Source organism: Amblyraja radiata, chromosome 10 (assembly GCF_010909765.2).
Source record: "Amblyraja radiata isolate CabotCenter1 chromosome 10, sAmbRad1.1.pri, whole genome shotgun sequence".
NCBI classification, from domain to species: Eukaryota; Metazoa; Chordata; class Chondrichthyes; order Rajiformes; family Rajidae; genus Amblyraja; species Amblyraja radiata.
In genome coordinates this window covers 44,268,342-44,281,102 of record NC_045965.1, presented here as the reverse complement: position 1 = coordinate 44,281,102, position 12,761 = coordinate 44,268,342, and the positions used below count along the sequence as shown (strand labels likewise).

Here is a 12,761-nt window from a genome sequence, read left to right as displayed (position 1 = left end):
TTTACTGCTTTGGTAGTAGCAATCAAAGGCTGCTCCTTATTCCATTCAAAATAAAATGTTATCTGTTGTTAGAATACAATGATTTCAAGCTTCCATCATTGCCCATCCCTAAGTGGCATGAATGTTTATGCATTTTATTACTGTCATCGCACCTTACCCAACTGTGCAATAAATGAGTAAACTTTGCAGTATATTCATAAAGCTCATTCACGACCTAATTGTTTGTAAATTGTTTATTCAGAGCTACACTTGCTTGGTATGTGTGGGCAAACTGGGAGCATGGAAATATTTAAAAAAAACACTTTCTGAAATAGAAAACGTGACACCAGTGTCCATGAGTATTGGACGTAATTGAACTGGTAAGCAATTGGCAAAATGCTGATCGGCAACATTATTTGACATGTCCAAAATTGTCCAACAATATAGGCACCATTTACAATGTTTCACTTGGTTTATGTGACAGAGTTAAAAGCTGACTGCAGTGACTGCTGACCCGGCCAAAAGTATTCTTATTCAAATACAAGATGTTGATTCCAAGAAAGTTCAATTCTGAACAAAGTTACACACATTAAGCAGCTAATGAGCTTTGTGAATATACTGCAAAGTTTACTTAGTATCATTTATGGCCCACTTGGGTATGGTAAGATGACAGGTAGGATGGTAATAAAATGCATAAACATGATTTTTTTCAGTGTAAAAATAGCACTGCATCATCTGTAATGGTTAATAATAGGGATACCCATGGGATAATAGGCACAATATATAGCTTCTCTGATATTCAGCACACTGAAGCAGTTGTTAATTAGTTATCATTGCTTTTACTTAAAACCTTATTCATTTCTTCTTAAAGTTGCATTATCATGAATTTAAGTTTACTGCTCCTGTAGAAACACATCTACACAACTTGCATGGTAAATGAGGGCTGCTTGTCATAGTGTGCACTTCTAACAGACTGCTCCCAATTATTCTGCTCAGTTTTATTTTCCTCTGTTTGGGCTGAACAGAATATTGTAGGGGAACAAAAAACATCAAAGCTTACGTCTTGGTCTTTGGTTCTTTTCATTTGGATCGACAATGTCATTCAGTACCATTCCCTTTTGTACTTTTTTTTCTCTTTATTCAGAAAGGCAGAGTGAAATGTTGAAACACCGATCTAGCTTTTACTTTTCAAACTATGTCCTCTGGTACACGTCATTGAAATGTGTGACACTTTTTCTCCTCTTGGCTTTTTGAGAGCAAACAGCTTGTGATAAAAAAATATTAGTTATTTTTCCAATTTGACTTCCACCAGTGTACATCAGTGGGTTGATAGCCACAGTGAGGTCAACTATCTGGGGAACTTCGATCACATTAAAGATAATTAAGTGGAAATTTATATTTTAGGGGAAGCCTTAATTCCTGTGTAATTTGGTTTTGGTTAAAAAGAGTATAATTGTTGTTTTTTTTAACTCTATAGCTCATTGGCTTTAAATTCATTCACAAATATTGGTGTCACGAGCAAGTCAAGCTCTTATTGTCTGTTCCTAACTGCCTATGAAGAGCATCATTTGCTCTTGAGGAGCCGTTTAAAAAGCAAACACGTTGCCAAGGTGTTGGGGACAAGTACAGACCAGACTAAGTACGAACATCAGTGAAACTGATGAAATCCCCCAGTAGCTAATGGGGGATTTAAACTCATGTTTCCAGATCTCTCGAAACTTTTCCTATCCTTATACCTGTCCAAATGTATTTTTAATTTGGTTATTGCCAACCACTTCTTCTGGAAGCTTGTTTCATATACAAACCACTCTCTGTGTGGAAAAGGTTGCTCCTCAGGTTCCTGTTAAATCTTTTCACCTTAAACCTATGCTATCGAGTTATTTTGTACACCTCTATGAGATCACCCCTCAGCCCCCATCATTCCAAGGAATAAAGTGCTATCCTGCCCAATTACTCTATATATCTCAGGCCCTTTCGTCCTCAGAACACCCATGTTGCTTTGTTTCAAGGCTTTGAGCAGATCTTCCAAATTTTCTCCTCTGTATGGTAATGGGCTCCTACGCTGGAGCTTGGAATACAGTGTCCGTTTTGGAAGTCTGAAGTCCAGCAAAGGGCAAGTCCTTGTCCAATGTAACCCACTGGGTGTAATTGATATGTGTACAAAGGAACTGCAGATGATGGTCTGAAGAATAGTCTCAACCCAAAATGTCATCTATTCCTTTTCTTCAGAGATACTGCCTGACCAGCTGGGTTACTCCAGTATTGTGTGTCACTGAGTCATGGAATCAAATAGTATAACAACCACTATGACTATTCCAACCATCAAATACACATCTAGGTAATCCCATTTACCAACACTTTGACAGTAGCTTTCTATATCTTGGCAAATCAACTATTCTGATATTTTTTGTAACAAACTGCAGACACATTTCATTTAATGGCAGCATCTCACTATATAAGCACCATTAAGCCATTTTTGTAATAAGAAAAAAAACTAACAATTGCGTCTCAGCAGTTCAATGGCCTGTTTTAAATGTGAGCTTATTCAAAATATTTTTGTTTTAAAGAGCTATAGGAATAAGAAATTCTTCAACCTTTATAAGGACTCCAAATCTATTACCAGGTTCACCTTTCTTTAATTGACAGACAATGGTTCTTTTTGTTTCAAAAGTGTTTTTATTTTAGCTATCTTCAACCCATTCGGGCTCCACTGGCAGATATTTGGCAACATGTACATGTCCTATTCAGAAATATAACCCATTGCAGGCAGTTTGGTATTAGGTTAATGCCTTTAGAATGGGTGCAATGCAGTGCAACAAGTTCCATGGTTTTTGTACATGGAGATAAGGGTCGTACATATGAACAAATATAAAGATCTAACTTTTCCAAAAAGGGAAAATGCAAATGGTTGCCCAATTGTCAAATCCCACTGTTAAAATCCTCAATATACCCATGCTTCTAAACAATCCTGGCTAAAAAACCCCACAAAGTACAGATTGCTCACCAACAGGAATGATGACCTGACCTCACCAGATGCTGTGAAGCTAGTTTATGAATATCATTATCACAGATTGTATATGGCTTCAGCCTGACACTAGGCATGAAAATAAAGCCTCCATGCATACCCGTACCTTAGCAGGGCACAAGGGCAAATTAAAATGACAGATTCCAGAAGCTTCACACATCAAAACAGAAACATTTAATCACAAACCTGTGCAGTTTTAGATGTCCAGATGGGCTTTAGCCTTTTCACAAATCAGTCACAAGTGATTCCCTAGCATGCTGGTAGCAGGGCAGTGATGCCAACCTGCTTTACAAACAAATAAAGCCAAGTATTCAGTGGGAACAGGGATTGATGCATCCTTTCCCTATTGATCTATATCCAGGGAATATATTAGCTGATATTTCCATGCTGTCTTTACATTTCAAATTGTTTCAGGTGTTTGAAAACCTCTGCCCAGCAAGTTGCTTCAGTGCTCCCCAAATGGGGAAGCAATGTCTGGGTTTCTGGCATGGACTTCACTTTCACATCTTTCATCATAACTCCTCCAAAAACATATTAACCAGTTTTGAAAACTGAAAAATGCAAGATTAAATTCTGGTTTCAGATAAAATGTATAAATGTTGTAAAAAAAACATTAATAAAAGCAGGCTAAATATAATGAAAATAAAATCATAGACAGTCAGTGATAATTTAACTCCATACTTCGTCTTTTGGTTTCAAGTCCAAGTAAGACGCCAATACTGTAAAATCTAAACTTTCTGTATGGAATTTAGGAATTTTGAGTCAAGCCAGAAAATAACAACCATAAATGTAAACATTCTTAACTTACAATCCAGTTGGAGATTGGTTCACTGTCTGCTTGCGCAATGATGTACACTGCGTTATCTTCTCCAGCCAATGGAGAGACAAGATCTTTTCAATAAGAGGAAAAAATGGTGGAGAAGTGACTCCAGAACAAACCTGTGCAATTTCAGATGTCCAGATGGACTTGAGCCTCTTCACGAATCAGTCACAAGTGATTCCTGTACAATTTTAGGTCGGCACGATGGCGCAACGACAGAATTGCTGCCTTACAGCGCAGGGGACCCGGGTTCAATCCGGACTACGGGTGCTTGTCTGTGCGGAGTTTGTACGTTCTCCCCATGACCTGCATAGGTTTTCTCCGGGTGCTCTGGTTTCCTCCCACACTCCAAAAACGTACAATGTTGTTGGTTAATTGGCTTGGTATAATTGTAAATTGTCCCTAGTATGTATTGGATATTGTTAGTGTGCAGGGATTGCTGGTCGGCGAGGATTCGGTGGGCCGAAGGGCCTGTTTCCATGCTGTATCTCTAAACTAAGAGGGGAAGGCAAGATTTGCAATTTGTAGCACAAAGGGCATTTCTCGAATGCCAGTCGCTCCTTGGATGTCCATTTATTGATCTGCTGCTGTCTTCTTCCAAATAATAATAATAATAATGGATGGGATTTATATAGCGCCTTTCTAATACTCAAGGCGCTTTACATCGCATTATTCATTCATTCCTCAGTCACACTCGGTGGTGGTAAGCTACTTCTGTAGCCACAGCTGCCCTGGGGCAGACTGACAGAAGCGTGGCTGCCAATCTGCGCCTACGGCCCCTCCGACCACCACCAATCACTCACACACATTCACACACATTCACACACAGGCAAAGGTGGGTGAAGTGTCTTGCCCAAGGACACAACGACAGTATGCACTCCAAGCGGGATTCGAACCGGCTACCTTCCGGTTGCCAGCCGAACACTTAGCCCATTGTGCCATCTGTCGTCCCAAATAGTAGGAGGAATACAATGGACAGTGCCTAAATGATGTGCAATCAAATTTATAATCTATAAAATCTATAAAAATGGGATTTATAAATGTGAAATATAATTTTCGTACATTATTTATTTTTAACAAATGGTATGTGCATCTGTGCTCAGAGCTCACTTAGCTCTTTGTTCAAGTGTTTCTCATGAATAAACTGAGGTGGCCCTGTGCTTCTATGCAATGAGAAACGCTGTCTTGACACTGTGTAGATCCAATATTCCATTGACTAGATGGTTCTGTTTGTTTCTCAGTATATCTTCTATCATTCAGAAGTATTGTGGCCAACCAAACTCAGTGTAATTCTTCCTTGACAGCAAACAGCTGTCCTTGCCTATTCTAGAATTTGATCTTCCTCAGAACCTCTCTAATTCTATCAATCATCACCTTAAACATTAGGTAGGCAGAAATGCTGGAGAAACTCAGCAGGTGAGGCAGCATCTATGGAGCGAAGGAAATAGGCAGCGTTTCGGGTCAAGACCCTTCTTGTCTCGACCCGAAACATCGCCTATTTCCTTCGCTCCATAGATGCTGCCTCACCCGCTGAGTTTCTCCAACATTTTTGCCTACCTTCGATTTTCCAGCATCTGCAGTTGTTTCTTAAACCTTAAACATTAGTACCTTTTTATTTACCTTTCTGTTTTTCTTCATATTCAACCACATTAAGCCTTTTAATTTTATATGCTAATTAAATTCTCACCTGAACCTATTCAGTTCAAAACACAAACCTCACCTGGGCCATCATTCCCTTAATTAAACATATGGATATCTTTCTTTCCAACCAGTGATGGGTAATGGAGTCAGAAATAATCAAGACGCATTTTTCCTTTGTTCCTTTGCATTTCTCAATTTCCCCACTATGTTTATACATTTCTTTGTGGTGTTTCTAATCCCCAGATGCATTACCTTACTTCTCTCGAATTAATTCTATTTTCTTGGTTTGATCAGTTTCTTTATCTGAACAAACCATATTTTATGGCAAGATATGCTTTTCTTTCCATTGACCATGTGGCCAACTTTATGTTTCTTATATCTTAATCATGCCCCTGTCAATCAAGTTGAAATTATGTGTCAGTCTTTTTTCCCCATGTTCCTAAAAGTATTTTCACTTATTCTATTGCCGACACAAACTCATTGCGTAATTATTTCAGCTAGAGAATATAACAAAGGGCCTCTCTTCCATAGACAGCTTCGGTAGTGCACAATTTCTTGTCTCTGCAGAAGTGCAATGGCTCACATGCTCATAACTCCATTTGCTCCACATTGATGATGTGTCCAAATTTAGTTTAGTTTAGAGATACAGCGCGGAAACAGACCCTTCGGCCCACCGAATTGTAAGTATACAAACCCAAGCTGATTAACCTATAAACCTATATGTCTTTGGAGTGTGGGAGAAAGCCCTCGTGGTCACATACAAATTCCGTACAGACAGCACCCATAGTCGGGATGCAAGCGCTGTAAGGCAGCAACTCTACCGCTATTTTCCACCAGGTGGTTCTCCACCACATCTATTCATCATCCAATGAGTGAATTGGTGCAACTGATCAAGGTCCAAATAAATCAATGGTCATTTTAATATTTGGTTAGTTGGTTGTACATTCATTTCCAGTGGTCTAAGCAGCCTGCACATGGAAAGAGGCACAAGATAATCAGTGTAATTGGCAGAACACCCAGATATGGCACCTTTTGTGTAGATGATGGCTTGCATGCAGTATCTGACACCAATTCAATGCCGAGAGGGCCTGTTTTATACTTTCATGTGAAGTTATGTATGATACAAATATTGGGGAAACCTTCTTTGAATGTTTGACAATGAAGACTGAATCAATGCTCACAGTTGATTCAGGTGCAATTGTCTATTTAAAATCTAGTGCAAGACAGAAAGAGTTTTATGTGTACTGGGTTATGACAGAAATTGAATATTTTTCAGAACATATCGAGATCAGAAAAGATTTAATGTCACCTTCATAAGTGCAGAAATAAAGTAAAAAACTACTTTTGCTGGAAATCCGGAAATGCTAGAAATTTCAATAGGTCAGCCAGCACCTGCGGTGAAGAATCAGCTCTAGAGATTCAGTTTAATGGTATTTAAGCTGAAACAAGCAATTATTCAAAGTTTAACTTAACTTGTAGGCAGCCTGATGTTTTGCATGTGGGTCAATTCAAGTCAATATTCTAAAGAAAACATGCCTAAAAGCTAATCCACTTTTTTTTTTTTTAAGGCACTATTGAATCATTTAATATCTCAAAATAATTCTCAGCTGCTTTTGGCCCAACATTGCTCCTCCTTTTGCATGTTCTTATAGACCAAATTCATTAGCTGATCAGAAACGTGGTATAATGTGAAAAACCCCCATCAAAACCAGACCATTGGTAGCAATGGAAGTGAATAATCTTAGCCGAAATATTTAAACTATGGAACCAATAACTTTAAACGTCTTAAACAGCATTATAAAAATTAAAACCTCATATTCAATCATATGACTATTTCCCAATTGCAGATTCAACTATAATACACAGTATATGAAAATCCTTGTGCTATAATGCCTTCTAGTGGCAAGATGTGAAGTTTCCCTCTGTCAGAAAATAAATAATTATTTGGATATATAATTCTAAATCTCAGTATTCGGTTACAAATGGGGAATATAAAACTTCATTAGCAATGTAAGATTGAAGGCAAAATAAAAAATCTGTCAAGTATACCATTATAACACACTTAAATTAAAACAAACATCAAAGAAGCACAATATTCCGTTAACTCAACTCAGGGAAATCCACATCAGTGTAATTCTAAGACTGCTCCATATGATCCTCCATCCACTGAATGTATCCCTTCCCTCCCAACCTCCATAGGTATTTCCAACACATCCCTACTCGCCCAACCTCTGCAATTTGATCTAACTAATCACAACAAGACATTATGTGATGTGATGGTGACACTATAGAAGTTTGACCAAAGATTGTTAACTGTAAAACCACTTGAATTAAAATCATAAAAAAGATAGCAATCACAATATTAAGGCATAAACAAACATTTCTTAAAATGAATACTATTCAAAACAACATACATCGTAATGCAGAGATAGCAGTAAGAAGGCTAGTTTCTAGTTTCATTAAGGTGGAAACCACACATTCAGCATAACTTATTGTTCCTCCATCATCAACTTCGCTATTTCTTTTTCTGTCCTTTTCCTGCATCAAATCCATTATTAACCGTCCCATTTCTTCTGTATTATGCACATAAAATGTGTTAAATTTCCAATTTTGATTCTTAACCAATATTACACATTTCTTGGAAGTGAAACAACATTTAGGAAAATTTCATAAAATTGGAAATGCTATTCTCAGCTCCAGAATTACTAACTTTTAATCTAAGTCTCCAAGTTTGCACATGAACGTGAGCAGCTGCTGCATCTGGATCTTAAGTGTCCATAAAGATTGCCAGATTGCCAAAATTCCAATTCAATTAGTATTGGTTAACTGTTCTTTAAATGTATACATCATGTGAACAAGGTTTCAGGCAATATTAGCAAAGTCTGGGCAGGAGTTGCACAGGTATGAAGTGTTAAGTTCAAGTGAGTTTATTGGCAAAGGTTACCTACTAAAGGTGCCTACTATTTTCTGTGTGCTTAAGCAAAGCAAGAATTTCATTGTCCTATACAGGGACACATGACAATAAACTCACTTGAACTTAACACTTCATACCTGTGCAACTCCTGCCCAGACTTTGCTGATATTGCCTGAAACCTTGTTCACATGATGTATACATTTAAAGAACAGTTAACCAATACTAATTGAATTGGAATTTTTGTTCATAACTTAGTATTGCTTCTACGTTCCCCAAAACTATCCAGATCCATTTCTTAAGAAAACTACTTAACCACTTATGATACCATGATTTGTGATTATTGTTTTTTTTTTGTTTTTTTAAACTAAATGAACTGTGGATTGTTTCCACTGAATGAAAGGAAGTTCTGTCTTATCTCACATTACATACAAAATATTAATACAAAATGATCGTGATTTATCGTAAAGGACAATGTTATTTCAAATAAATAATACATGGGAATAATATGCTTAGGCCTCATTTCCACGAAAATGTTGCTATACACATATTGTATTGGCAAAGCAAAGAGGAGCATATGCTAGAATAGAAATTATTTTGATGGGACTATTTTAGATATTCCAATAAGGGACCGGTGGGAGGTGAGACAGGTTGAAAGACTTTTGGGTACATATGACATTATTAAATATCCAGCTCTCATCAACGACCAATTTGGATATCAAACCAAGTCTTGTGTACACCAAGGACAATGTGTGCAAAGCAGAACACTTCCGAATATGGGGATATAGTAGATCATGATGATACAGCATCACCATAATTGCACCAGGTACATTTTCACCAATACATCGTCTATCGACACAAATTGCTGGAGTGAAGGGCCTGTCCCACTTACGTGACTTTTCAGCAAACTGTCTGCGACCTTCAAGCTCGGGGGCACGTGCCTGAAAAACCGGGAGCTGGATCGACCGTCAGCGCGGAACACACACACACGCACACACACACATCGCAAAGGCTGGGTCCAGGGAAAGCGGGGGAGTGCCGTCTGAAATTCACATGGTGCAAAGCCAAGGTGATAACCACGATGAACAGGAAGGTTAAAGACGGTTAGCACAGTGTACGGTAACTCCTTTAAAAGGGCGGGGGGAGGGGAGAAGGGGGGAAAAGGGGAAAGAGAGAAGGGGGGGGAGGGAAAGAAGGAGTGGAGACACTTTTAAGAAGTCAGACAACTTTTAATAAGCCAGAGATACACAGCTGTGAAGTTTAGCGGGCATTACCGTTTTCCTTGGATCTGAAAACTCAAGCTTTTTTTCCCCCAATGAGCCAATTAAAATGCACGGTCAGCAAAGGAGATTACCTATGGCTACCTCAACTACCTACAACGACATGGCGACCCCACTACCACTGCATTACGAGTTCAAAAGTATCGATTTTCTCCATGCCGACCAACTTTTGCTCGCAGAAAATGTTTCAACATGCTGAAAAATATTCCGCGACCAAACTGAGGCCGAGAGTAGTAACCACAATGCGGGAACTCCTCTCGACCATGAAGGAGACTTACCAGTGACCACCGACGACAATGTGCGGACCATGCTGCGAGCCTGTGGCGAGCCAATAAGGTCGCCATAGTGCGACAGGCCCTTGACTCAGCGGGACAGGCAGCATCTCTGGAGAGAGGAAATGGGTGAAGTTTTTGGTCGAGACTCGTACCTTTTACAATTTCCACTTACTGTTCCATCTCCTTCATTCTTTTTATATTTTCTTCAAAAATGCTTCTTTTTTTTTAAAATCTCCTCTATATCCTAACTATTGGTTCATACACATCTCTTTCCCACTTTTCCTTTATTCCAAGGAACTAAAAATGCACTGCATGGCATGTGCTCTTAACTAGGAAGTACTAATTTTCTAAGAATCCACCAGAGAAGGCTCTTGGCAAGGGGAAAGGAAAATATAGGCACAGTTGACCAAGACCTTGAGAGAGGAAGACTCAGGAAAAAAAAAAGAACCTTGTTGAACAGAAGGGGATCACGATTAGAAATAGTTAGCAAATATGAGACAGTTATAGGCACTAAAATGTGGGATAAAGTCTGATAAGTGATAACATGAAACCCAAATGATAAAAGACAAAAAAGTTTGAACATACTAAAAAGGTTTTGTGGTCTGAAACTGGTCACTGCATTGCTGTCTGAAAAAAAGCTCGAGAAGTCAAATAGAAAATACATTGGCATTGATAGTGTGACAGTGTGATCAGTTACTTGTCAAAAGAGGTAATGGAAATTGTTACACTATAGTAAAGTCCACATGTTGTAAATGGCATCGATAATGTTATACCCCTAAACAAATTCACAAACCTACAGGAGGTTCTAACAGCAACTTCAAATCATTTTATGACTCACAAACATTTAAAAAAGATTCCTTTATTCTACACTGATATTTCTGCACTACAACAGATGTTTACAAAGTAATTTGAACATTTCCTAATAAATTGATTCTGTACATACATGTAGCAATTTCTTTGTTCAAGGAGAAATTGTAACAAAACGATGGTTACGTGAGTGGCCTTCACTCATAACTACTTTAATTGCCCTGTACAAACAGAATAAAACCCTCAAGAGGGGATACATTTATACAAATATCAAAAGGACTTCAATGCAAAAAAAAAGTCTTGATAATGATGTTCTGGGTCAGTTCTGGGCTATTTGATGGAACCTCTACTGGACATAGCTTGGATGCTTTCCTTCTGTTGTTGTGATTGCAGTAGTCATTCCTTTCCAATGCTGCTGGATATTATCAACAGAGCTCACTGTTCCCAAATTTGCAGGGGCATTGATGGTCTTTTTTTTGCAAAACAGCTATGTAGTGAAAGATCCACACAACCATGTTAGTCCACTTTCTAGACTTTCACATACGTTCAGGGTTTCTTCAATTTCTTTACAGAAGAACAGCTTGAAGCAGATTCTCTTCGCTTTCTCTGTGAAAACAAGAATCAAGACGCATGAAACCTACTTGCATCGTCAATGATATTTCCAGATGAACTCTCAAACATTAGAAAATAACTGGAAGCTTGTACAGCAAGCAAAACAATAAATAAATCACTATTTCCAAAGCTGAGAAATATGCATTTACTGGATTGTCAATGTGAATCAAACATTGAAGGTGAAAAATGACTGGATTTAAATAATAATTGAAGGAGATATCAATTCACCTGTCAATTCATTGGGGATGTCTGATGGTTAACACAAGCTTGTTTAAATTTCATCTGAAGTATTACATTCTCTGACATCTTAAACAGTCAAAAAGATCATACTGCCCTGTTTCAATTATTTTTTTTCTGCAGAAAGTTTTGATTTCATGACCTTTCCCTACTTGGAAATGCTGGTAACTAACTAGAGCATCTAGAGCATGATTTAATTATTTTGGAAGTGGCAGGACCCAGATGGCCATATAGCACAATTTCTCAACTTTGTGGCTTTCAAAGTGACTTTCACAGAGAGTGGAAGGAATAGAAGCTTTAGGGTGCAAACAACACTATTGGTCTAAGTGCCCACAGTGGGTCTGGGACTTCAATACATAATTTATGTATTTGATTTCCAAAATAATGGCATCATTCAAATATATACGATTCCCATTAATGTAAAGTAATTGTACAATAATGATCAGATGGTACAAGAAAAATCATGATCCACAGAACTGTCACACGTTAGTCAAATATATTTAAAATGAGTAAATGCTAGAAATACTTAGCAAAGCAGGCAAGATTTGTAGAGTGAAAAATAGAATTAGTAATTTTCAGTTAATATCTAAAAAGATAATACAAAGGTTCAACTTGTAAGTCTCAAGCAAAATCAGGGCAGAAGAAAGAAAACAAAAGGACAACTATTTGATAGAGTGGGAAGTGGCAAGATTAAATGACGAAACAAACAATAACGCAAGGCAAAAACAGGATGGCCAAAGTAAAGCAGCAAAAAGATGGTCAGTGGATGGAAACTATTAAACACCATGTCAAGTCTGTATCACAGATAGCTGCAGTTACAAGTTTATATAGAGCTTCATCGGAACAATTTGGGGAAAGGATGAAGACAGAAGTTAGGTAAGTGCAAAGGCAACTTGAACTTCAGGGTCAGGCCTGTAGACCAGAGATGATTTACAAAGTGGCCAGCATTTGGTCGTCCATTGCACGTAGAGGATATTGATTAAAATGCTAATATTTAATTCCAATCACCATATTGTAAAAAGAATACAGAAGCAATGGCGATGTTGCTAGAAACTGACACCATGAATTTCAGTTAAGGATGAACAGTCTAGGTCTTTTTTCAATTAAGAAAATATCTTTAAACTGATGGATGGTTTTGATAGAGTGGATGTGAAGAAAAAGTATCCACAATGGA

At 38.0% G+C, this 12,761-nt stretch overlaps 1 protein-coding gene across 2 annotated transcripts in view; it reads right to left on the bottom strand.

The window, feature by feature from the left end:
* Positions 1-10,774: 10,774 nt before the first annotated feature.
* The window catches only part of dmap1 (DNA methyltransferase 1 associated protein 1), a 57,029-nt gene continuing 55,042 nt past the window's right edge, over positions 10,775-12,761 (bottom strand). For both annotated transcript variants that reach the window (XM_033028705.1, XM_033028707.1), the window contains exon 11: positions 10,775-11,344. In XM_033028705.1, the coding sequence (XP_032884596.1) occupies positions 11,285-11,344 (60 nt within the window). In that variant the 3' untranslated portion in view covers positions 10,775-11,284. The remainder of the gene's footprint in view (positions 11,345-12,761) is intronic.